Source organism: Urocitellus parryii, chromosome 7 (genome assembly GCF_045843805.1).
Source record: "Urocitellus parryii isolate mUroPar1 chromosome 7, mUroPar1.hap1, whole genome shotgun sequence".
NCBI classification, from domain to species: domain Eukaryota; kingdom Metazoa; phylum Chordata; class Mammalia; order Rodentia; family Sciuridae; genus Urocitellus; species Urocitellus parryii.
The window spans coordinates 2,083,781-2,109,128 of NC_135537.1; the positions used below are offsets into that span (position 1 = coordinate 2,083,781).

Sequence of the window (25,348 nt, forward strand, 5' to 3'; positions counted from 1 at the left end):
ATTTTTGGGATGGAGTCTGAGGAGAGGAGCATCAGTGCCGGCCAGAGGCAGGTGTGGGTAGTCACAGCCTGGCCTCCCGGGGAGCCAGCCCTGGGCTGTGCCGAGTGTCTTGCCCACTGCCCTGCAGACACAGTGCCAGTTCACAGCCAGGGTTGTTGCCCCAGCTGTCTAGGGGCTGCAGGGTCACGGGGAGCAAAGCACCAATGTGGGGTTGTCCGGATGGGCATCAGCAGGGGTGGGACGGGAGGGCCCGTGAAGGGCAGGGATAGGGCCAGGGGAGGCTGGAGCACTGTGCAGGGACTTTGGCTTTGTGAGAGTGACACGTGGAATGGCTGGCCAGTGTGAGGGCTGGGACATGACCTGCTTTTAGCACCTCTTCTCCAGGGACTGTGCCTGGGACGCTGTGGCCGTGAGGGGCAAGAGGCCTGCAGGAGCCCTGGGGCACAGAGGAGCAGGGCCAGTGTGTCTCTGACTGCCGAGCGGGTCTTGGCTGTGCAGTCACCCCCACATGCCAGACTGGGAAATGGAGGATGGGGACATGGGAGCCGAGAGTTTTGCTGAAGAGACAGGAAGGCTGGGAGTACGGGGCAGAGATGGGGAAGTCGGGAGATCCTGGGCAGGCGAATGTGAGAGCAGTGGGATGCCCAGGCGGATGGACCGAGGGTCATTAGGGAGGACAGTCTGGAGATCAGGTCCAGGTGGGGGCAGGACCATGGGACGAGGGCGCTCAGGTGGGTCTCAGGCTGTGGGACTGGCAAGCTCGCTGAAGAGGTCCTTGTGGGGAGTGGCAGTGAGGTGGTGGTCCAGGGTGGAGTGTCAGGCTCTGTCACGTGGCCGTCGGCACAGTGAGTGGGCAGCCCCTGGAAGGAGGAGGACCAGGAGGCAAGTCCTAGCTGGGTAGCAGCCATGCCATGGAGTCATTGGGGCCGGAAGGCCCCTGTCCCTGCTGCTGTCACCAGCCTTTCCTGGCTCCTCCTCAGCCCGCCCCAGCTCTCTCCTGCACAGACTGCCACGCCCTGCCACTGAAGGGCCGTGGAGGGGAGGCACGGCTGGGGCCGTGAACCCCTCAACAGGTGGCTGTGACCTGTGGTGCGGACAGTGCACTGCCTGCTGGGTGTCACCTGGTCAGGTGCCAGCACCAGTGGGTGGCCTTTGAGAGCCTGAGACCTGCACTGCCCTGACCACTGCGGGTCCTGGGAGTGCAGTGCTGCCTCGCCTTGGGCTGCCCTGCGCAGGGTCAGGAGGGCTCTCTGGGTTCTGCCAGGCCAGGGTCCCACCTCTCTTGGGTGTGACTTGGATGTATATACCCAGGTGTCACTCCACTGGGGAGGGTCAGCGCCTGCAAAGAGCCCTGGTCTCATTTGCTGCTGGGGCCACATTCAAAGCTGCAGCTGGACTGTGGCCAGGGTTGCCTAGGCCCTCTCATGCCACTGCTCTGGGGGTGGCAACAGGCTCACCCTGGGCCCCAGAGCCATGCTCTGCTCAGCATTGAGACCCCTTTGCAGGGAGGTTGGCCGGGCCTCCTCACTGGTGCCCAGGCTGCCCGTGGCGGGCTGGACGGCTCTGAGCCGCGCGACTATGTTTGGGGTGGTCCTGGAGGTGGCCTCTGCCTCCCACGCAGCTCACCTTGCTGCCCCCCACCCTCTGCCTGCTGTCCCTGCCCCTCCCGCCCTCTGCCTGTCCTGCCCCTCCGGCCCTGCCTGCTGCTTCTCTCCCTTCTCTCTGCTCCTCTCCGTTTGCTGGCTGGGCTCTGCCTGTCCCTCTGCCTGCTGTGTCCCCTTCTCCCCGCCCCTTCCCTGCCCCAGGCACACGATGCAGCAGGAGACCAACAGAGCCGTGTCAGCCAGTGCTGGTGCCTTGAAGCAGACGTCAGAGCTCCTGCGGGGCTCCTGTCTGGTATGTTTCCCTGAGGGCTGGGCCAGACCAGGGAGGCCCCTGAGGGAGGGGAGGGGGCCCTGGAGGGGTAGGGGGATCCGTGTGCACAGATGGATACTCAGGCTGCCCTGGGTTCGGCCACATGTGGCTCAGGGGCCAGAACTGGGTGTGTGGGCCCTTTGAGCAGCAGGGGCCAGGGGTGGCTGCTGCGACTGCTCTCCTGGCACCTGCCTTGTGGTTGTGGTGAGGGTGTCCGAGTCTTGGCTGGGCCTTCCTGAATGGAGACTGACGACCCCAGGGTCAGTGTCACCCCTGGATACCAAAGTCCGTGTTCAGCCAAGTCCCTTGCATAGAGTGGTGTATCATGTGTAGGTGACTCGTGCACGCCCTCCCGTGTGTGCTTCAGGTCACCTGAGCTCCTGGGGTACCAGCATGGTGCAGAGACTGTGGCCAGTGGTAGGCGCACTGATGGGGGTGATGGCGAGAGCAGGGATGAGCTGCACCAGGCACGGTGGTCTGAGTCCTCTGTGCTGTTGGTGGACCCCGGTGTGGCAATGTTCTAAATGACAGCCTACTGGGTGTCCGTCTGCCCTACTCCACCTGAGACCCCACAGACTTGCTTGTGAAATTGCAGCGAGGAGGCACAAATGGGCTGGGAGCCTTCCTTGGTGGCTCCCACAGTGCCGTGGGAGGACTCTGGACCACGCAGTGTCCACTGGCCCTGGGCAAGTGCAGGACATGACAGGGCCTCACAGGAGGAGGACTCACCACATGCCGTGGCCTGAAGGAGGGGGCACTGCTGTGGGCCCGTGGTGTTGGGAGGCATGGGGAGCAGCTGCCCAGTGTGCGGGGGGATGCTGGGTGGAGGGAGGTCGAGGTTACAGCAGACGGGCCTGAGGGTTCAGCTGCCCATGTGGGTAGGGGTTGAGGACTGGGCTTCTCCTTGCTCTAACAAGAGTCTGTGGGGAAGCACCCGCCATGTGGCTCTCGGTGCCTCCCTCACCCGGCCCGAGCTTTACGGAATGAGATGGTTTAGGTCACCGTAGCCACCTCCACTGCCGAGGGAGGGACCCTGGCAACCTGGCTGCCTTCTGTGTGGTGCTCACTGCTCCCTCGCAAGGTGGGTGTGGAGCCCCTTGTTTTGGGGGCTCCGTGGCCTGATAGCTCTAGGAAGCATGCCCAGGTCCCCTTTCTCCTTCCTGAGCTGGTCTGGTGAGTAGGGCACAGGGGGACATCAGTGCAGCCTCCCAGAGGTGCATGCTGGGGTGGGTGCCAGGCGGCTCTCTGGAGGAATGCTCAAGCAGCAGACAGACACCATGGGCAGCAGCGGGGACAGTGCTGTGCTCCCCCAGGCTACTTGCTCTGTCCTGGGGTTCACGTGTGATATCAGTGACCAGAGGCCACCCACCCAGGTCACTGAAACAGGCTCCACCAACTGCTGAGTGGGCGTGTGGGCCCAGTGTTGGAAAGCCTGTCCCTCAAGCACGGGCCACAGCTCATCTGCCCACACCAGCACCTCTCGCCATGGGCGTTAGTGGCAGTGGGTGGCGGTGTCTGGTGGCTGTGGACAGCCAGGTCTGCTGGGACCACACTGAAGCACCCAGGCTGGGCAGGGCACTAGGGCTGCTGTGGTTTCCTTGGTGCCAGTTCCACAGGGCTGGAGGCGGGAGGGGAGGCCCTATCAGTCAGTGGGGTCCGTGGCCAACCTGAGCAGGGACACTGACTCCAGGCCTGTCCTGTCCAGCCCCTCACCTGATAAATGCTTCTGGAGCACCAGCTCAGTGGCAGTTCATGTCTTGGTGGCGGGGTGTGGTGCTGAACAGCAGGGGAGCAGGCTGAGAGGCGGTGTTGCGGGGGAGGGGAACAGCAGTAGGACAAGGCATGGGTCCCTCGGACCGGGCTCCAGTACCTGAGGCCTGGACTGGGCCAGTCAGGACTCGGGTCATGGTCTCCTGGGCTGTGGGGCGACCACAGTGCTTGGGCTGCTGAGGGGCCAAGCCACACACTGGGCCACAGTAGCTCCGGGCTCCTGGCAGTGCTGGTCGCGCTCCGTGGGTCCTATGGTGCTGGTGTCACTGGGACTCTGGCTGATGACGGCAGTGGCGATGAGCCACGTCCTCAGGGTGGGGGTGTGACGATGCATGGAGAAGCTGGGCTGTGGCCCTGCTGGGCAGAGAGGGGCGCAGAGAGCACCATGACAGGGGCGGCAGGGCAGGGCCAGGCCTCAGCGCCCCGTACTGCCCTCTGTCTGTAGCAGGAGCGCCTTCAGCTGGACCGGCTGAAGATCCAGCTAGCAGATGCCATTCAGCGGTACGGAGTGGTCCAAAAGGTGAGGTGCCGCGGGCGGGGTGCAGGCCAGTGGGGGCTGTGGGCCCTGGAGCATACCTCGGCTGGCTGTCTCTGGGTGGCGTGGGGAACGAGGCCCTCTGAGGCTGTCCAGCCAGTCCTGCGAGCCTGCCCAGGGCCTGGCTCCCCCGGTGTGCTTTGCTCTCAGGGCCTGTGGTTTATCTGACCCTTCTCTTTCCACCTTTAACGTTCTTCATTTCTTTCTCCTCTTGTACTTTTTCCAACAGAAAATTGCAGAAAAGTCCAGAGCATTGCTTCCCACAGCTCAGAGGGGCATCAAACAGGTGGGTGCCACGTGGGTACTGTGGTCAGGCAGTGGCTGTGGGGTCAGTACCGACTCCGTTGCCGTCTGTGCTCCAGGAGAGGATGGGAAGCTGGGGACAGGCCCATTCCAGGGTCTGCCTCAGTGTCCAGCTTGTAGAGCTCCGGCGTTCTGACCTTTGGGCTTTGGCATGGTGCCAACCCTAGGAAGCTTCCCAAGTGACTGCTGATGGTTGCGTGTAGCATCACACTTTCTTATTTTCTATAACAGAATACTTGAGACCGAGTGCTTTATAAAGAAAAGGTTTATTGAGCTCCCAGTTTGGAGGCTGCAAGTGCAAGTGGTCCCATCAACTTGGCCTCTACTGAGGGTCCCCTGGAAGTTGGCATCCCAGTGGCAGGAGTCTTGTGGTGCGTGGAAAGCCAGAGTGCGACGTGGTCAGGTGCACTTTTACAACTCTTCATCCTGCAGGGCTAAGCAGGCTGCCCTGGCACCTCTGCAGGCCCTTCCAAGGGCAGGCCCAGCCACCTGATCACCTCATAAGGTCCTTCCACCTTCCTGTCACTGCACTGGGGACCAGGATCTCACACCCTCCAGGATCTCACATCCTCCACCTTAGCATAGGCAGCTGCCTGTGAGAGCCACGTAAAGCCAGGATATACACACACCCCGACTCAGAGACGTGCCACACACAGACCAGCCGGCACACGAGAGACAGATTCCATTGGCCACACTGGGCAGGGTGGCCTGGAGCCTCAGCAGCCTCACTGGGCCAGGAGGACAGGTTCTAGAACTCAGACTTCCTCAGCCAGGGCTTGAGGAGCACGTCCTCCTGGAGAAAGACAGCCCCAGCCTGCCCCGCCCCGCCCCGTGCAGCCCCCTGAGGGCTCTGCTGATCTGCATGCTGTGTGGGCCTGCTGTGCCAGGCCAGGGAGCAGGACAGAGGCCTCAGCAGAAGAGCCAGCGGGACCTCGGCACTCAGAGTGCTGAGGCAGGTGTGGTATAAGGCCCACGGGAGGAAGGGCTATTGTGGGCACCACAGGCCAGTTGAGAGCCCTGAGCATCAGAGGAACCAGGAGGAGGCCGATCCCAGTAAGCCCTGACACCGTGCCCGCTGGGTGCCCAAGGATGGTCGTGTTCCTTCTGGAAGACAAGTCCATGGTCTGATGTCTCTGGTTGCTCATTTGTGGCATCTAGGATTTTAACCAAAAATGCCTGGTACTGGGAAGAATAAATAGTGACCAATCTTCAGGGAGTGTGGGTTGAAATGATTGGATGTGAACTTAATGAAGCTGTGCAAATGTGGAAGGAGTTGGATGAGGTGGTGGGACTTTCCTAGAGAACTTGAATCTGCACATGGAGAAGTCTAGCGTTGAACACACCATGACTAATGAAGACCTCAGGAGACTGGCCAGCTCTCAGGTTAGAAGAAGGCAGGATTGATGAACTGGAAGGCGATGACACAGGTAAGGGGTGGGAAGGTGTCCAGTGCCACAGCCATGCCCAGCAACTTGGGAGGCTGAGGAGGAGAATGCCAAGTTCAAGCCCAGTCTAAGCGACTTGGTGAGGCCCTGTCTCAAAATGAAAAATAAAGAACAAGGGCTGGGGGTGTAGCTTGGTGGCACAACGACCCCAAAAAGATCCACAGAAGAATGTAGTAGTTGGAAGCCTGGATGAACAGAGGGGAAGAATGGATAGAACTAATGTTTGAAGAGTAATGGCTAAAAATTTCCCCAGACTGTCCAAATACTGCAAGCACAGATCCAAGAGACTTTATGGTAAGTAGAGTAAGTTTGTCCCTGATTTAAATAAAATCCTTGGTTATATAGTAATAAAAATTTGAAAACCAAAGACAGAAATCAATCTTAAAAGATTTTGAAACCACAGAAAATCTTAAAAGCACGTTACGCCAGAGGAGAAGGCCACACTGTGTTTGAAGGCACAGGAACCACAGCTCACAGAAGAGATAAGGGCCAGGAGATGGCGGAAGCGCCCCTGTGCTGGGTCGTGCTGGGTTGCACTGGGTCGCACTGGGTCGAGACACGTGACTAACCCAGTCAGGGTCACCCCAGGTGAACTGGGCTGCACCAAGTAAACACACAGAGACAGAGAAATACCTTTTTCTCTGGTTCTGTGACGGCTCCTCCAACCCAGCTCCCACACGAGGCAAGGCAGGCAAGAGAGAGCGTGCTCCTCGAACCCAGGTGTTATTGGGGGAGGCTGTTCCATGGAATGTTCTACCCCCAAAGGGCAAAGGGGTAGGACTACAGAGGAACAGGTGAGTGGACTCAACCCAGCAGGTGACATCTACTCCTGGAGCCACACTGTGTTATCCGAGCTGGGGTAACGCCCAAGTTACTGTGACCTGGCCCTGCCGTGCCAGAGGAAGGCAGTGACTGTTCAGAACCCCGAGCCTCGGGACTTACAGGCGTCTGCTTCCAGGGCAGCTCCGACAGTCCTGGCCGTTACCCTGCAGCTGCTGGGAGTCTTCAGATGGGGTCCTTAGGCAAAGTGGAAGCATTTTCAGAGAAGCAGAGCTGAGCGCTCCTGAGTGGCAGCTCCATTTCTGAGTGGAGACAGGAGTGTGGCCTCAGCTGGAAGCACAGTTGCAGAGGAAGGCAGGGCACATGGGTCGGGGACATGTCCTCATAGAGCAGGGTCGGCTCTGGGAGTGCAAGGCTGGTCAATTCAGAAACAGTTGGTGATTCACCTGCTAGAACACATGGGCGACGCCAGGGCTGTCCCAGCACACCCAGAAAAGCCCCACTCAGGGGTGCTGGGAAAAGGGCAGAGCAGGAATTGGCAGGGTGACTTGGACCTGTAAGAGGGACCTGCAGAACCCGAAGCTCGTTGCACTCTGCTGGGCAAACGTCATCTCCTGAGCTCGGGGATAGGGCACCTAGTTCTGTCCCCTCCATTGGCATTGTGTGGACCTGTGCAGTGTGGTGGGCATGAAGAGACAGGTGGGAGAACCAGGCAGAGCGGGGCAGGCTGCTTCCGAGGACCCGCCGGGACTTGGAACTGGTGAGAGTTGAGATGCTAGCTCAGCATCTGGGAAGACAGAAATTACATTGAAAACGTGATATTACTTCAGTCATTCTTCACAGTTAGTGCCCATAGCCCCAGCTAGTGGAGGGGCTGAGTGGGAAGGACCACTGAGCCCAGGAGCTCAGGATGAGCTGGGCACATGGCAGACACCATCTCGAAGGAGAAGAGAAAGCAACACCAACTCAGTAGCATCGAGGGTGGGGAAAAGCCTGTGAAGAGCTGCCTGAGGCCATTGTGGAAACTGCATCGTTGCTGAGAGAGACGGTGAAAGGGCCCGAGATGGGAGGGCAACACCAGGCGGACAGAGGTGCTGGCTTTTAGTAGAGGGTCTGCAGCTCCCCGTCCAGAGGGAGACTCCATGGCTTGAGAGCGCATGCTGTGTATGTGGTCATACAGACCCTGACGTGTACCTGGGAACAGAGCAGACCAAAGCAGGGAGCCAGTCCTGCCTAAGAACACAGCGCAGGATTCCCACCAGCAGACATGAGGACCTGGTGTGAAGCCCCTGCGGCATGTACAGGTAGACACAGACCCTCACACACATGCTGGTCAGAGTTCGTGGCCTGCCTAGGTGGACTGCCTATGGACACATGGGTGTTTGATCTAGAGAAAAGGACCCTTTGCAGACTTGAGCTCACCTGTGCACAGAGATGTTTCTGGCAGGGCACAGCCTCATGCAAGAGCCAAGGCAGGAGCATTCCTCCGACACCCGGAGCAGGCCCTTCACCCCGCTTTGAGGGCAGGATGTTCTTCCACAACACAGAAGCACCAACTGAAGAATGAGAGTGGCAGACTTGACTTGGTTAAGATGAATATGACATTGAGAGAGAGGGCATTTGCACAACACATCTGAGAGGACTTATGTCCACGCTATGTAAAGACCTCTTCCAAATCAAGAAAAAGGCAGCCTTAGGTACACCCCTGAAGAGGATTTCCAAATGACAGATAAGCATGTGAATGTACACTCAACACACGACTCAGCAGAAAAATGGAGAGCAAACCACAACAGTGTATTGTTACACACAAACTCTCATCCACCAAAGCAAGAGTGTAATAAGCATACCTGAGAGGGCCTGGTGTTGGCAGGCCCGTGGGGCAGCTGGAGCTCTGTGCACTACTGGTGACTGTGGATTGTTTGTTCCTGCTCAGGAACATAGAATGTCTGTGAAGTCCAGCATTTTCTTACCGGTGATCTTGTAGTTCTACCCAAAGGAGGTGCATATGTGTGTTCCCTGAAAGGCACATATAAGAACACTCATAGCAACACCCCTGCAGGACCCCGAACCTGGTGCCCAGAGGAGACGAGTGGTCTGTGCTGGGCTCACACAGGAGACTCACGTGCTGTGGAGTTAAGGTCTGGCCAGAGGAATGGCTGGCACCAAGCACCAGGGGCCTGGGTAGCCATCATGAGGAGGATGCCTTGGTGCCGGCTGAGCCTTGGCTGGGCAGTGTCTCCCTCATGTGTTTCTGGACTGGACACTTGGCACGTGTGCCCTGGACTGCAGATTCACTGCTTGATGGCAGTTTCTGTTAATGAGGAAGGAATGGGCAGCAGCACTTCTGAGAAATTGTGGAGGCTTAGATTACTTCCAGGAATTTTGCAAACCATAAATAGTGAGATGACATGTGACCCTGTTCAGGCAGGGGCGTGTTGCCAGGTTGGTGCTGTGGACTGGGGCACCTGAGCAGCGAGCTTCCTGTGGGGAGCCACTCAGCCTGGCTGGAGGTGGCCACCTCCGCCTGGGCGGATGTGGGCTCTAACTGGTCAGTTTCAGTGAGCAGAGCTGAGACTGTTGGGGGGGGGGGCAAGCCACAGTGGAGGGTCATCTTTCTTGAGACCATGGGCCTGCTCGGCCTTGCTGTCTGCCCGAACATGGTCCCCAGGCCAGATGGTCAAAACGCTCCGTTTCCATGCTTGCGGAGTCCCTTGGCTTCCGTCTGAGGTCTGGGGCACCAGGCAGAGTTGCTGTGTCTTGCTGCCCTGGCCCCCCTTTTGTTTAATATGGGATTGGGGGCAGGATTGCTACAGTTTTGATAGCCTCCAGAGACTTCCATTTGGAGGAATTGCTGACCAGTTGTGGGGGCCCTTCCCACAGGAGTGGACCTGGTGTGAAGCCCCTGCGGCATGTGCAGGGTCTCCTGCCCTCCGTGACTGGAGGATTGGAGGATTGAGAAAGAGCCTCATTTCCCAGAGACTAAGCCCTGGATGCTGCCCTGGGTCTGCACCATCATGCTGCTTTTCCCCCAAGGGAGGGTAGGCAGGGCCCCTACAAGCATCATCGTCCCCAAACAAATGCCCCTTGAGCTTGGTCTCCTTCGTGAGAAACTGTGTAGTCCCTTTTCCAGTGGCACTTGGTAGCACCTCCTCCTGCCCAGCATGGGTTGGCCCCGGGCCTGGAGGCGAGTGGGGCCACCGTTGTTGGTCTCTGAGCTGGAGTCACCGCAGTGGCCTGTGTGCTCTATACCCCCAGCACCTGCCCCCAAACCCCTAATCCATTTTCGGCTGGCTTTGAGCTACAGACCCAAATCGGGCCTCTGTGGGCAGCATGGGGGAGCTTTGCCAGACTTGCAGGGTGTGCTGAGCAGTCCGCCCAGCCCCTCCCTGTCCTGTGTCCTGTCCTGTGTCGTTCTGGGAGGCTTGGCGCCCTGTAGGGTCTGCTGTGCCCCACCACAGCCCTCCACATCTCCTAGCGCCACCTCCTTCACGCAGTGGGGCAGCCAGCCAAGGCACCATTCCTGGTGGCCTGCGGGGGTGGCCCACACCCCACTCTGTTCTCAGCTTGTGGGGGCTTCCCCTGAAACCCAGACTTGGAAAACCAAACATCCCAAGAGGCCCGGGGCACCCAGTGTGTCTGAGGCAGTCATGTGGCCTGCTTCCTAGAGCTTTGCCAAGGAAGTGGGCGTTCCCTTCCAGCCCTTCCGGGCCAGGTCACTGTGGAGGGCTGGAGGTGTGCTGGGTGTGCCTCTGGAGTCCTCTGTGTGCTGGGAGCTTTTGGAAGTGTTGAGTGGGCTAGGCCTCAGCTGGGCTCTGCTTTAGGGCCTGTTGCTCCAGGGGCCTGAGTGGCTAATGTCCCTGACTCGGCACCAGGAATGGCACGGGTCTTCCTTGTTTCCCATGGAGAGTCAGAAGTGCCACCTCCTGGTCCTGGCCTTCCCTGTGCTCCGGCCCTTGCTCATGGGTCTTTTTTCTCAAGGTGCTTCTGGGTGCAGTGCTGTCGGCTTTGTGTCCTAGAAGTGGAGACCAGGGCTCAGAGAAGTGAGGCCCTTGCCCAGGCTGGCATAGCCAAGAGGCCTCCTGTTAGTCAGGAGACTCCGATGTCCGTGGGTCCCTATGGGCATGAGTCTTGTGCTCGACAGGCAGGATGGCCACGCGGCCAGTGCCTGGTGAGCACAGATTGTGGGCTGGGGGTGGGGGAGCGTGGTTGTTCCCACTGGACAAATGGGAGCCCCAGGGCCCAGACAATGTCTGTGACTTGCTGAACCTCGCAGCAGGTGCCAGGGCCACACAGGTCGTGGGCCAGGGTTTTCCGAGAGCACCCTGGAAGCTCTGGAGGGGGCTGTGGCCGCAGGAGGAGGCGCGGCGCAGGCTCTGGCGCAGGGCCAGCACCCCTCCCGCACCCGCTGCCAGGCACTGCTCACTTCCTCCCACCCACACGGGAAGGGGAGGCGATAATTATTGCCCTGGACGAGTAGCGCTTGTCGACAGATTTTTTAGATCTTTTATTTTATATTCATCTATCTGCGTATTTATTTATTTAAAGGCCTCTGCTGACTCCCCCGTGTCGGTGTGGCGCATGGGAAGGAGGACCGGCCAGGTGCTCCACCCCACCCCACTCTTCAGGAGAGTCACCACACTCACCTGTGGGTTGTGAGGAGGTGGGAGAAAGAGTGCCTTGGCCTTCCGAAGGCCTGGGGTGGCCATTGTCCTTCCTGCAGCTCTGTCATTTCCAGAGGCCTTAGGCACTGGTGCAGGGGCCACCCTGATGCCCAGCCCTGGTCCAGCTGCACAAGTGCACAGTGGTCAGAGACCTGCCAGGGGCTCCTCCCCAGGTCGCGCTGGGCCCAGTACGGGCTACCCCGTCCCCCCAGAAGAGTGCCAGGAGAAGACATAGGGCAGGGTGGAACTCCCTTCACACTGGGTTCTGGGGCCTGTCTTCTAGCCCTGAGCCATGGTCCTGTCCCCACCTGCTGACAGGGGCCCTCCTCCATGGCTCAGCACACTGGGCATCCCGCAGGTGGCCATAGCAGACTCTGGGTCCTTCCTACTCTGTCTTCTAGACCTCAGACTGGGCTGCTCTCAGAGAAGTGTTGCTGGGGAGGTCAGAGGCCAGAGGGGTACAGTGACTGCCACACAGGAGGTGCAGGTCACGATGTAACTTCCATGGAGTCCAATAGCTACTTCCCCTGGCGTGAGCTGACCAGAACCTGCATGTGACCACCTTGACCTTCAGCATGGTGGTCTTTGTTTCAGACAGATATCAGAATCCTACAGGGTCACAGAACATGAGTGAGCGTGGCTTTGCAGGTGACAGAGGGGAGGGTACTAGAGCCTGTCACAGTGGAAGTGGGGGAGGCAGGTCCAGGCATGGATTCGCCAGCTGCCGACACTCTTGGAGAGCCCAGCAGGAGTTCTGGGCTGGGATTGCAGCCCTGCCCTATGTTGTCCCTGTGTCCTATGCTGGTTGGTGTCTGAGGAGCTGCCTTTGGCAGGACAGTGCATGCTCCGAGTGGGTCCATCCCAGGGGAAATGGGGAGGAGGCAGAGGCCCACCTGGGAGGCCCACCCCCAGTCATTTCCACACTGGCTACCCTATGTCCTGTCCAGGACCACGGCCAGGGACAGGGACCAGCCATTGTTCAGGGCCAGGTCCCAGAGAAGCTGGCCACACTCTGCCCACACTGTTGCCCTTGGGCCCTGCAGCAAAGGCAGATGCACCAAGCTGGCTAGGCTTGTCAGAAGGGGACCTTTCCCAGGGTGGGAGAGGACTTTGTGCCTTCCACAGAAGCTCAGGGAGACCAAGTCCAAGTCCTTGGGGACAGAGGGGCTGGATTCTGTAGCTGGGGAACTCTTTCTCATCCTGATCAGTGCAGAGGCTCAGATGGAGGCCTGGCGACTGCCCTTCCCATCCCTCTCCCACAGAAGGCCCGGAAGTGTTGCTAGATTGTTCCAGCAGAGAAAATGTGGTTAGTTGAAGGGAAAGGCACCATTTTCTTGATTTCAAAATTTGGTGGATTAAAGAAATCAATGGAGAACAAAGGCAAGTTGAGAAAACCCCTGAAGCCCTCCCCCGGTCCCTCAGCTGGGGTCCCGGGGTGGGTGCTGCTTGCCCTTGGTTTTCGTGCCCTGTTTGTGTGGTGTCCTGGCAGTTCCTCTCTGAGCCTCAGTCTCCAGTGGTCCTGTCCTGCAGCTGGACACTGGTTCTGCATGGGCTCCACAGCCCCAGACAAGAGGGTGGACTTTGTGTTCGTGTGCACAGGGCATATTTTCTCTGGCCACGGTGGTGGCCCCAGAAGCTGGGAAGTCACAGTGTTTTGTGTCCTTGGGTTTGGGACTGTGTCCCAAGCCCTGCATCTGGGCCTGGGATGCGGCCCTCCTGGCTGTGGTGTGGCTGTGGAGTGGGGCCTCGCGGAGACTCCCTCAGTCCTGGCCCTGGCTCCGTCAGAGAGTCTGACTCCAGTGGCTCTGGGGTCGTCGAGCCGAGGCCTGCTGCCTGCAGCCCCTCTGGTCTTGAGCTGAGGCAGCCTACAGGGGCCAGGGGCTGTGGGGAGGAGCCTAGGTCCTGGGCACGGGGTAAGCGAGAGTCCGTGAGTGACAACAGGGACTGTGTCTGTCATCAGCAGAGTCCCCAGTCCCCCTTTGTGGAGCTGGCTGATGATGAGAAGATCTTTAACGGCGGTGACCACACGTGGCAGGGCCAGGAGCAGGCTCTGCTTCCAGACGTCACCGAGGAGGACTTGGAGGCCATCCGGCTGCGAGAAGAAGCCATCCTGCAGGTGGAGGTGGGTCTCTGCGAGGGTAGTGTGGCTGTCCAGGCTCACCCCAGGTTCCCTGCCCACAGAGGTGGCTGGGACTGCAGTCCCTGGTAGCCTGGGTGGGAGGTGGGGCCAGAGTCCAGGCAGCCCAGCCCGCTTCCTCCTGGCCTTGGTAGGGAGCCAGCCCTGCCCTGGGCTGTGAAGGCACCGACCACTGCCTGCTGGGCTGCCCACTCAGGCTTCCAGGAGGTCACTAGCTGCCTGGGGCCCCCAGGGGCAGATTTTGAGAGCTCTAGCCCCCTGTCCAGAATAGCCTATGGCTGAGGATGCTGCCCCAGGTGACAGGGGAGCCCAGGGCCCACGTGGGGTGGGGCAGCTGCTGCTTGCCCTTGGTTTTTGAAGACCAAGGACTCTTGGCTGGCCTACTCGATGCTGAAGTGTGTGCAGAATGCAGCTTGGCAGGCTGTGGCCCCGCTGGGCCTAGGTCTGTGCCCAGTGTGCTCTCCTCCCTCTCCTGGGACCACCTTGTCTGCAGGGGCTCTGGGGCCTGCAGCTCCCAGGGGCTGGGCTTCTGAAGCTCAAGGCCCCTGAGAGCAGGTGGTAGAACAGGGACCTGGGCGAGTTAGTAAGCCAAGTCACTGGCCCAGGCCTGTCTCCGCCTCTGTTTCCCTGACGGTTAGCAGGGCTTTCTCTCTCCTTCCAGAGACACCCCAAGTGGCCCTGGCTTGTTCCCCTTTCTTCCTGGGCCCTCACTTCAGGGCTACTCCTCCCTGCCTCTGCTGCACCCTACTCCCCAGGCTGGTGGAGGAGAGCTATGTCCCAGGACATCTGCTGAATGTGTTCCTGCCTGCAGAAGCCGTCCCCCACTCCAGCTTCTCAGAGAGGGTCGCTGCCTGCCCCAGCCTGGCCCTGGTGGGAGATAGCTGGGCTTATCTCTGGCTAGATGGAGATGTCCAGAGAACACTGAACATCCGCGGGGTTTTGTCTCTGCTGGAACCGCAAGGGCCTCTTACCCCTGGAGAAGCTAAGATAGGGATGCGGGATCCCAGAAAGTCTGGGAGGGGTGTGGGCCTGCCCCTGGCAGCTCTAAAACCCCACACCTATCCGAGGACAGCCCTTGGGAACCACTGGCTTAGCTTGTCCCTTGAGCACAGAGTGGTCTCAGAAGGCGGAGGGAGCAGGGAGACACCGCCAGCTGCTGAGTCCAGGGAGCAGAGCCAGAAGGAGCACATGTGCTGCCACAGGTTCCACGGCCCCACATGGAGACCCCTGGGGTGTGGAGCCATACCAGGCAGCTGAAGCTGAGCTCAGGGAAGGTGGCCCTGGGCAGTGGGCCTCCTGGACCTGACAACAGAGGCGAAGAGGTGGGTCGTGGGAGCAGCTGTTGCCCTTTCACTGGGAGGCCTCACCCAAGCCTGTAGGTCCTGCTCCCAGAGCCCGAGCAGAGGCCTAAGGGCCACCTGGGACCCATGTGACCTTTTTGATTGCTCTGGGTGGACAGTGACAGTCAAGTGGCTCGTGCCACTGAGGTAACCCCAGGGTCGGGTTCAAAATCAGAGGCCTTGGTGGCCCATGTGCCAGGCCCTTCTCTGTGGGAGGGGATGTGCTTTCTGGTTTTGTAGGGTGTGTGCAGAATGGGGCTTTCCCAGGGGTGACGGGCCCAGCTGAGAGGTGGAGGGACCCAGCCTAGGGCTCTGAGCTGGGGCTCTGGACTGTTCTAGAACAATGGTTAATGCAGGATTAATAGGAGGGTCTGGGCCTGTGTGCAGACCAGAGGCCTCGCGGATGGCTGGGGCTGGTACGAGCCCATTGCCTCTCTCAGCTCAACAGCGTGCTGGGGCTCAGCACAGACCTCGCCTTTCAGCCTCAGTTTCCTCGACAATGCCTAGGAGCCTGGGCCAGCACACAGCTAGTCCCCAGTGCCGGGCAGAAGGGCAGTGGGTGGCAGGTGTCATGCGGACCATGGTCACACAGAGAGCACAATACCTGTTGTCATTAGCCTTTGAAAACCTTCCCCCAGGTTCCAGTAGGACCTGTGACCACAGCTTGCTGGGATCAGGGAGGGTGGGAGCCCGCCAGCCAGCCTCTAGGGAGTAATGTGACTGTAGCCGACGGCCCACACCTTGGGGGCCCCATGGGCCAGTTGCTCTGGAGTTACGGCAAAGCAAGGCCTGTGGGCGCAGGGGGTGCCTGGGAGCAGCCTCAGGAGGGCAGAGTGGTGCCTTCCTCTCCCTGCGCAGCGTCCTTCCACTGGAGTTGGGACTCCCCCCTCACGTCCCCTGGGGGTTTTGGAACATTTTGGAATCACTGAGTGAGACTTGAGTCCAGGGGCCCCTTTGGTCTTCCCTCCAGAATTGGCCTTTTTGGGTAAACATGGGGGTGTGGATGGGGAGACTGAGGCTAGGGTGGGTGGCTGATGTCGCCACAGTGGGTTATTGTGTCCGATGCCCTCATGCCACCACCTTGCTTTAAGGTAAGTCCTCGAGGGCAGGCCACTAAGGGATGCCTGAACCCCAAGTCCCACCTCTAGAGATCTGAAGGTCGTCATGCAAATGCAAAGCCCCTGGGAATGTGGGAGGGTTCTGGGGGAGTGGTTGATGAGAGGTGCTGGATTGGGCCTGGCGCCGGGCACTGTGAGGGGGTGTGCAGAGCTGTCTGTGCTGGGAGCCCCCTTTCAGTCAATTGGTGGCCCACCTTGTATCCTTTCCCTCGTCCCCCTCCCCAGAATCGTCCTGCAGGGCAAAGTGGATGACCTGGCTTGGCGTGTATGCCTGGCCTCAGGCTAGATCCTCCCAGCAAGCCAGGGAGCCTCTTTGTTCTCATTTGTTTGTTTAATAATATTTAACTTTAAAAAAAAATAAGTTTATATTTAAAGAAAAGCTGCAAAATAGCACAGAAAGGACCTGGACTTTCATTCAGCTTTTCTTAGTGTTGTACTGTAGTGTAGCTATCAAAACCAGCCGGTTAGCATTGCCACCATGGTCTAGCTTCTCTCCAGTCTGTCTCCAGGTCCCCTGGTTCTCCCACTTAGGGTTGTCTCCTGCTCCAGGACCCAGTCCAGGGGTTCCTGTTACATTGACTCGTCCCATCTCTGGTCTCCTCCAGTCCATGACAGTTCCTGGGTCTGTCTTTCATGACTGACGCTCTTGATGGTGCTGATGAGTAGTTTTGTAGGCTGTCCCTCTTGGAGACGACACATTCTTTGCAAGAGCCTTTCTCTCCTTCTTGTACAACAGTGGACTTAAGAAAAACATTAAAACAGTGCTGGACTCAGGCAGAGTCCACCCAGTGCAGGAAGAGACTCGGACCCAGGCAAGAGTCTGCCGTACCTGGGTGTTCACAGCCTGCTCACCTGCTTGGCCTTCGAGCTGTGCCAGGCCTTCTCCTTGTGACTGAGGCCTCTTCTAAACAGGCCCCTGTCCAGCTGGTAAGCAGGAGTAGGCTAGGGCACCACGTGTCCACCCTGCATGCAGCTCCTCGAGAGAGAATGTCATCCACTTCCCATGACGGAGGCTATGAGGTGGAACCCAGTGTGACCCCTGACCTGGAGGCCTGTCTCTGAAGGAACCTCTACCCCAGGCTGTCTGCCTTTTCCTGGGCAAGGCATAGGCACCTGGTGTTGTGCCAGGCATGCCCAGGGCCCTGTACCACTCCCACTGCTTGCCTGTTCCTACCTTTAGACTCTTATGAATCTGAGGCAGCCTATCTCTGGTCTCCTACTCTAGGGTGCCTCTCTGGATTTGGTCCCAGGAGGAAGCCCCACCCTCCCAGGACCTAGGGTGTTGGATGCTGGCAGCTCCTGGCCTCCTGGCTGTCAGCCTGGCTGAACTGTGAAGATGGAGAAGCTGTCCATCTCATTATCAAGAGCATGAGCTTTAATTGTGTTTGAGCAGCACGAGGCCAGGTGTGGATGAAGAGGAAGCAAGATCGATGGACCATGGCGAGAGGTGTCTGAGTACCCAATTAGGTCACGTCCAGGGCGGGCAGCCTTGTCCCCAGGGTTGTCTTCTGCCCTGGCATTCTGGATTCTGTCTGTCTACCCAGGCCTGTCCAAGAGCTCCACAGCTGAGGGACTCTGTGCATGGTGCTGACCATCCCACCTCTTTTTGCTCAGCCAGAAGGGAGTTTTGCCCAGGGTGGCCATCTCCACCCTCTGAGGCCTAGCCTGAAGACCCCAAGAGGAGGTGGGGGGCCTGCAGCCACACAGTAAGGCCCCTGACAAGTGGTGGCAAGTCAAGACCCAGACATCCTCATGCCACTCCTTCCTTGTCCTTCTCTGAATCCTCGCTTCCTAGTTGGGCTGGATGAGACCGTGGATACAATGGGCTGTGAGGCGTTCTGCAAATGGACATCCCTGTGGCAGGGATGAATGGCATTTGGGAACCTCTCTGTTGTCCCAGTTGCTAATGGTGAACCCTGGTTGGTCCCTGAAGCACTGCCCTTCTCAGCCCTGCTGGGGCTCCCAACACCCCTGGCTCTTGTGTCTCCTTCCTGTAGGGCCTTGCCTCTTCTCTGCTCTCTCTGGCCGTCCCCTCAGTTCTCTGAGAACCCGTGTAGCTCTCAGTCCTGCCTGGTCCCTGGAGTCATTCAGTCCTCCCTCCTATCCCCTCCTGTGGCTTCTCGGTGGGCGGCCCACCCCTGAACCCAAGGTGGGCCCTGAATGACCTTTTCCTGTTTGGCCAAGATGTGATAGGGTTTCTGTCACTGCAAAGGAAACCCAGTGCCAGGACTCAGCCAACATGCACATTCCTTCTTTCCCTTTAGTCCAGCCTCCCACCTGCTGAGGAGCCCCATGGAACTGAATTGTGCTAAAACTCAGTGGCATGAAAAAGCCACCACGGAGTTCAACATCAGGATGTAGACACAGCTCAGTGAGGTTGGGTAGTATCTACTCTGCTGTCTAGAGCCTCCAGTGGGAAGACTTGAGTGGCCAAGGGTGACTTGGACAGCTGGAGGCTGAAGACTCTTCCACTCTGCTCTGATAACGTGGGCTGGGATGTCTCAGGCCAGGCTCAGCTGCACTGTTCATTGGATTGTCTCCATCTGGCCACTTTGCACAGCTTGGGCTTTCCCACAACATGGCCGCCCCACGTGCCCCGACTTCTCGTGTGGCTCTTCAGTTCTTCTTGTGTGTGTTGCAGTCATGGAAGGTACACAGTGTCACTTCCCTTGGTGCTTTGTAGTTAAGTGATCGAAACCTGCCTGGTTCAAGGGGAGGGACCTGGGTCCCACCACCAGTGACAGAAGCATCCAGGGATCCAAGGCCATGGTTTAAGCCCCCCAAGGACCTTAGAATAATCTGGTCCCTGAGCTGGTTACAGTGGTCAAAATTGCTTGCCTCAAAGTTTAGGGATGAAATCTGGTTACTGTGCTTGCAGGCTCAGTGAGTCAGGATTGCAGCAGGGCCAAGCCACAGCTTCTCTGCACCTTGAAGCCTTGGGGTAAGGCTTGAACCCATGGCGACTGGTTCTAGCCCCTCCAGCATCCTGGCCCTGCTGCCTGTTGGTGGAGGTTGACTTGGGGTCTCGGCAGGACTCCATTCCAGTCTCCTCTAGTGTCGTGTTTCGGGATCACGTCTCGACAAGGAGCCAGCCCTGTTTTGTTTTCTGGCCTTGCAGATTGTGCAGCATCTCTGCCAGGTTCTGTCTGTCCAGGACCAGGAGATGGACCATCACCCCCAGTTGTCAAGCCATGTCGGTGTCACTTTGCAGGACGAGTGAGTGGGTGGTTCGTATCGCTGTCTCTGGGAGATGCAGCCCTCTGTGCTTGTCCCCCCCAGCAGCCTGGCCTCCTCCTGGCCCCGGGACCTGCTGGACCTGTTTCCACCCTTTGCACTTGACCCTTGGCCTGAAGCCTTGCTCCGTACACTGGAGCAGCTCCCTTCACCGGTGGGCTCAGACTAGAGTGCTGCCCGCCTCTGGAGCCCACCCTCCGGAGCTCTGTGGGACGCTCTTTGATTGCCTGGGTACTATTTACTGCCTTTTGTTGGAGCATAAGCCCCATGGAGTCTGCGGTTGGCTCTTTCTGGTTATTGTTTTCCTGGCACGGCAGAGGATCCTGACACCAGGGGTGCCCAGTGACCATTTGTGAGGAAACATGCAGGTGGGTGGAGGTCTGAGGGCCAGGTAGGTAGGTGACGGGGTCTGTGGGAACTCTGGGAGTGGGTGCTGCTGCTGCTGTGGGCACAACTTGGGCCCACACGGGACTCGCGGCCAGTTGGCCCGGCTTCAGAACAGGGCTGTGCCGCTGCGATGCTCTCACAGCTGCCTCGTGGTTAGCCCCATTTCAGAGGAGGAAAGAGCCAGCCCACGAGGCCAGCCACCCCTATGATGTGACTTGACCCCTGGCCACAGGTGTTGCACCAGTCTGCAGGATAGCAGACTCTGACTTGTCCCTGGGCCATGAGGTTGAAGAGATGGACACGTGGCCCTGGGCCACTGCCCATGTGTTACAGCCCTGTGGCACTGTCCGGCTCCTTGGCCTCTGCCCAGCCTACTCTGCCCACTGGCCAGATGCTGCATGTGCTGCGTCCCCTCACCTTGCCTGTCTCACCTGCTGGAGTGTCCTAGCTGTCCTGTCACCCAGCTCAGGTGCAGGCGCTGAGCATACCAGCTGCATGTTGCCGTGGCTACCTGGCAGGCCCAGGAGGGCGGAGGACCAGATGAGGAGGCTGCCTAGAGCCCCAGCCGCCCTCCCTGCACTGGGCGCACACAGCTGGTGGGACGGGTGTGATTGGTGTGGCTACTGTCAGCTATGGGTAGGTGAATAAAATAAGTAAACAGAATTTGGCTATTCCGTTAATTGCAATTGTAGGTAGATGGTGCCAGGATCCTAAACGAGGAGAGAGTGTGTGATTGAGACAAATGCAGTGGTGTTTTCTTGTCCGTAAAAGCAGAGGAAGCATACCACACGTGTGTGCATGAGCACACACACACGCCGAGGTTTTATTATGTCCGTGTGAGGTGGCTCCGTGGTAGCAGTGAGGGGAGATTCTGTGGGAGCACTCAGGAGTTCTGGGTTTAGAGGGATCAGAAAAACGACTGCACGATTCCAGCCTTTGCCAAGTGCTGGTGTCGGCCAGTTTCCCACGGCCTCCTGCCTCCGGCTGCCTGTGCCAGCATGTGCAGCTACAGTGCCTGGCCTCTAATGCTGCTCTGGGCCTGCTTGATGCCCCAGAGGGCTCCCTCCTGGGCAGCCCCTGATCCAGGTGGGAGGGTATTAGGGCTTGCAGGTCCCTTGTCCTTAGGCCCAGGATTGACCTGTGTCACTCCAGACCACAAGGCAGACTTCTGCCTGGGAATGGCTCCCACCCTGTCTCCAGGTGTATGTGGGGGTTGGGCCTCACTGGGATCTGCCCAGTGCCCAGGGCCATGTGGTGATGGCAACCAGGGGGATCCCTTCTGGGCCAGCTGCCCACCTCAGATCACCCTGGCACCATGGGCCCACTATAGACGCACGGTCTAGGTCCCACCTGCCTGGTTCTGCTATCACTGCAGGTCCATTTTGGGCCCCTCATCCCTCTGTTTCGCACAGGGCATTGGGTGCTGGAGGGGGGGACGTAGCTGGGAAGCCAGGCCTTATTCCTGGAGAAGGGGATGAAAGCAAATGCTCACCTTCCTGAGGGAGCTCCTGCAGAGGGCCTGGGGCCTCGGGGCACCCAGGGCCACAGGGCTGTCTTCAGGGCACAGGGGCCCATTCCTGATCCTCCTGGAGGCCAGATGGGGCTCCTCCGCGAGCTCGTGTGGCTGGGTCCACCTGTGCTCTGAGCAGCACCAGGAGATCCCCACAGCCACGCTGGTGTCCTGGCCTCCTGGAGGTGGCCTGGGTTGCAGGCCTCGTGTGGGGACAAGGAACAAGGAGGTGTCTGTGGCCTCAGGCTCACCATGCGGTGCCTGCAGGCCTCTCTGTCAGTGGAGGTGCGACCTGAGGCACCCTGGCTGCTCTGCTAGCCCCAGGGCAGGGCGTTTCCATGGCAGCCTTTTGTCCAAGATGGTTGGTGTGCAGTGATCAGGGAGCCCCGCAGAAGGAAGGAGAGATGACGGGTCTGAGCAGTGTCCTGTAGAGAGGGCGGGGGCGGGGCACGTGGGACTGGCCTTGCTCCTGCACTGCCTCCGCCCTGCCTGCTGAGCAGCATGGTGAGGAGAAGGGAGCCCGGGAGGGAGGAAGGGGCTCTTCCTGTGAAAGCTCGCGTGGGACTCCAGGCCGGCCAGTAGAACATCTGGTGTGGCCCTGACGGCAGGGGTCAGAGCCCTTGCTGGGGGCAGTCTTGGTCACTCTCCTGGAAGCCACTGCCTTCTTGCAGCCTGTGTGTGTCCCCCGCACCAGCCCTGGGTGTCTTGTGTGTCCCCGCACTACTGTGGAACAAATTAACTTCCCATGTGTCCAAGCTCATGCCAGTGGACAGTTGTCACTGTTCCCATGTCCTTTTCTGCTGAGTTCAGCAGGGATAGACTGAGTCCTTGGCTGTGCCTGTTCTCTGTCCTCTGTGACAGAGCTTGCTGGGGCCCTGACAAGTGTTGTGGGTGTGGTTAGTTGGGCCCGTGGGGACCTGGCTGGGGCACCCACAGCCCATGATGGACAGAGATGGCCAGGCAGTGGCAGCCAACATGCAGCCAGCCCTAGCCACAGCTGAGGGCACCCCAGGCTGTGCAGAAGGCCTGCAGCAGCCACAGCACACCCATGTAAACTGGACAGCAGCCTCAGCCACCCCACCTCCAGTGAGCTCTCCGAGACCCAGAACGAAAGCCGTTGTCCCCTGTTGGTGCGTCAGGGGTGGGACCTGGGGACACCCAAGCTCGTCCCCCCGCTGTAGGGTCGATGCTCCCAGGCAGAGAACAGCTAGTGCAGTGACCCTGAGGAGCTGTGAGGAGAGACAGGCTGGGTTGTGGGAAGGACAGCTGCTCTGCTTCACCTGCCAGCAGCCTGGGGCTCCTGGGCCACGGGGTCCCTAGGCCTGTGGTCCTGCCGTTGATTCTCCTCACTGCCCCCTGACTTTCTCCATGTCCTCTCACCAAGGCTGGGGTCTATAGGCTGGGCAGGGGCTCGGAGCCATACCTCCTGCAGGACACCCCAGCACCCTCTGCTGCTCCTGCTCGTGGAAACAAGCGCTCGTGCGTGCACATGTTAAGCCTGTCCATTCTGGCCCCTGCACCGTGGGAAGTCCTGGGCACCGCCACCTCCCTGTGGTGTGACTGATGTGTAGGTAGTGACTGGGCTTGGGTTGGCCGTGGGTTTGGGTGCTGGCTCTAGCCTTTCCTAGCTGTGTGTCCTATGTCAGGTGCCCTCTGTGCGACAGCTTGCTCCTCTGCCCTGTCTGTGGAGTAGATATTAGTGAGTGAACTGCCTGCTGGGGAGATGCATGACTTGCAGCCTGTGGAGCCCATAGGAAGGCCTTAGGAGTCTGCCACCCAGTGTAGCCAAGGCCGGGCTTGGGGCGCTGGCCTTGGCATGGGCAGTGACCAGAGCCAGGCTTGGTGCTTGGCAGGGTCAGCGCCTGCTCTTTGAAAGAGCTGTGTCAGTAACCTGGAAGTCTGCGGAGGTGGGATCAGTCTGCGGCCCGGCTGAACAAGGAGCCCTCAGCTTGACATTGACATCTCCATCCTAGGCTGCACTCACAGCCAGGAACCCCATTTCCAGAGCATGTGGTTTTAAGGAGAAGCCTAGAAACTGGCTGGGTCTGGGGCTAGCCAGCACCATCCTCCTGACTGCTGCTGGACCCTCTGGGTGCCACAGACACTAGCTGAGCCGAGAGCCCAGCCCCATGCTCCTCAGCACCCTCCGGGCCATGGCCATTCCCACAGAGCAGCCACACACCCTGCTCCATATTTAAGCCCAGTAATTGAATTGCAATTGATAGTACATGTCGGTTTAAGATCATGCTAATTGCTTCATTTCCCAGAACACTCCTAAAAAGAAAATGAATTTCCCTGTAATATTTTCAGTGGGGTGAAATGACCCTTGTGGAAATCAATCCTGGCTCTAGAATGAGCTGCAGAGTGAGTGGGCGTGCTGGGGCGGGGCTGTGGCACCCCTCCTGCAGCCTCAGCAGGCGTGAGGAGCTTCCCCGGCCTGAGAGTAAGCCCAGCCTCATGCCAGGCACTGTGTGAGGCTTAGCAGGGCTGTGCCTGGTAGGCTCTTGAGCTGGCCTGGCTCGGAGGGGACTGGTCTCCCAGGGTCTCAGCACTGGCTAGGGGAGAAACTGTCCCTGTGTGAACGTCATTCAGTAATGGTGGGGTGTCCAGGAGTGGGCACAGGGGACAGAATTCCTTCCCGGAAAGGCCAGGGTGATCCTGGGGCCTCTTGAGTCGCCCCTCCCTCCCTGTCCATTGGGGCTAGGACTTCCCTTTTGGTTGGTGCCAGCTCAAAGGTGGCAGTGTGCACCCTTCTCTTGACACAGCCTGATGTAAAAGGTCATGGAGGTATGGCCATGTCCCTTACGACCCTCATGGCCACTTGCTGGGCAGAAGTCAGGGTGAAGCTGGACAGTGTAAAGGAGGCAAAGGACCAGCGTAACATGCAACATGGAGGGACCAAGTCCTCTGGCCCTGGTGTCCGCTCCCTTGCCCGGTTCTCCAGCTTCCCAGAGCCTCAGTGCTTGGATGTCAGTGGGGCTGCCGCCCATGGCCTACTCGACTTTCATCCACCACCTGCCCACCTGCCCACCCATCCTATTCATCTATCCCACTCTGCCAGTTTGCTGAGCAGCACCTGTGTGTTGGCCCCTTCTTGCTACACAGAGGGGCAGGTGTGCTCTGTCCCAGGTGAGTGGGGATGGGGTATCCATAGGAGTGCAGCTCTGCAGGTGGTGTGGCCAAAGTGCTCTGTGCCGGACACTTTCTGGCCTGCTCCTATCAGGCTTCCACCAGTGTTGGGGACATGATGTCCTGCACTAGGCCACACGTGCCCAGGCAGACCCTGGTGCGCGTGCATGCATTGAGAAGCTCGTGGCACTGGGGTGCTTGGAGAGCTTGGGGCTTGGCCTGAGAGCAAGATAGCGGAGCATTCAGACTCTGCCCCACCTCTGACCTGGGGCAGCCTTGGCCTGAACTCACCTTTTCTGGGCCTGACCCTGCCCATTCTGGGCCCAGATTGCTCCTCTGACAGGGAGAGTGCAGACCAACTGATCACTAGTTCCCATCTGGCCCAGGGCTCTCCATACACGGTGTCCTTAGTCTCTGGGCCTGTAGCACACTGCCCCTAATGCAGCTCCATCCTGTTTCCTCAGAGCAATTTGCTGGACGTGAACCAGATCATCAAGGACTTGGCCTCCATGGCGTCGGAGCAAGGAGATGCCACTGGTGGGTACCCACTCTACCCTCAGGCCACGTAGCCCCAGCTGCCTCTTCCCCCAGGTGTGGGCACAGCTGCCTGGAGATGACGGAGGCCCAGAATGGCTTCTGCCTGGGTTTCCTCCTGCTCCACCTCTACCCTGGGCCTTGCACTGACCAGGGACTCCCTGGAGTGAAGGCCAGCTGCCTGGGACAGGTGACTGTAGCATGGCCCTGAGGATACGGAGGGTGGGGGCCTAGAGCCCCTTAGGGTCTGGTGCTGTCTCCAGTAACTGTCAGGAGCCATGTGTGCCTCTGGGAAATGGGTGTGCCTGAGCTGGGTGGAACAGGGGCAGTGGCTGGGCCTGCGGGCCTGGCCAGGGCATGGTATCCCCCAAACCCCTCACCCCAAAGGAACTGGGCCAGCTCTGCCAATGGGGACACCTCTTACATCACCTCAGAGGCCCTTGTCCCTGGAGCTGCCCTGCTTCTCAGGAGGAAATAAGAAGCAAGGCCAAGGCTGAGGCCCAGGCCTGTCCCTTGCTGGTGAGGGTTGCTGGGGTAATGTGGAGCAGGGA

General features: G+C 59.2%; 1 protein-coding gene across 2 annotated transcripts in view; it reads left to right on the top strand.

Annotated features, from left to right (window-relative positions):
* Positions 1-25,348, top strand: part of Tsnare1 (t-SNARE domain containing 1) — a 112,167-nt gene that overhangs the window by 77,458 nt on the left and 9,361 nt on the right. The window contains exons 6-10 of one of the 2 annotated variants that reach the window (XM_026403042.2): positions 1,806-1,896; positions 4,130-4,204; positions 4,449-4,505; positions 13,369-13,530; positions 24,728-24,800. In XM_026403042.2, the coding sequence (XP_026258827.1) occupies positions 1,806-1,896; positions 4,130-4,204; positions 4,449-4,505; positions 13,369-13,530; positions 24,728-24,800 (458 nt within the window). The remainder of the gene's footprint in view (positions 1-1,805; positions 1,897-4,129; positions 4,205-4,448; positions 4,506-13,368; positions 13,531-24,727; positions 24,801-25,348) is intronic. The other variant, XM_026403043.2, reaches the window with a different exon arrangement.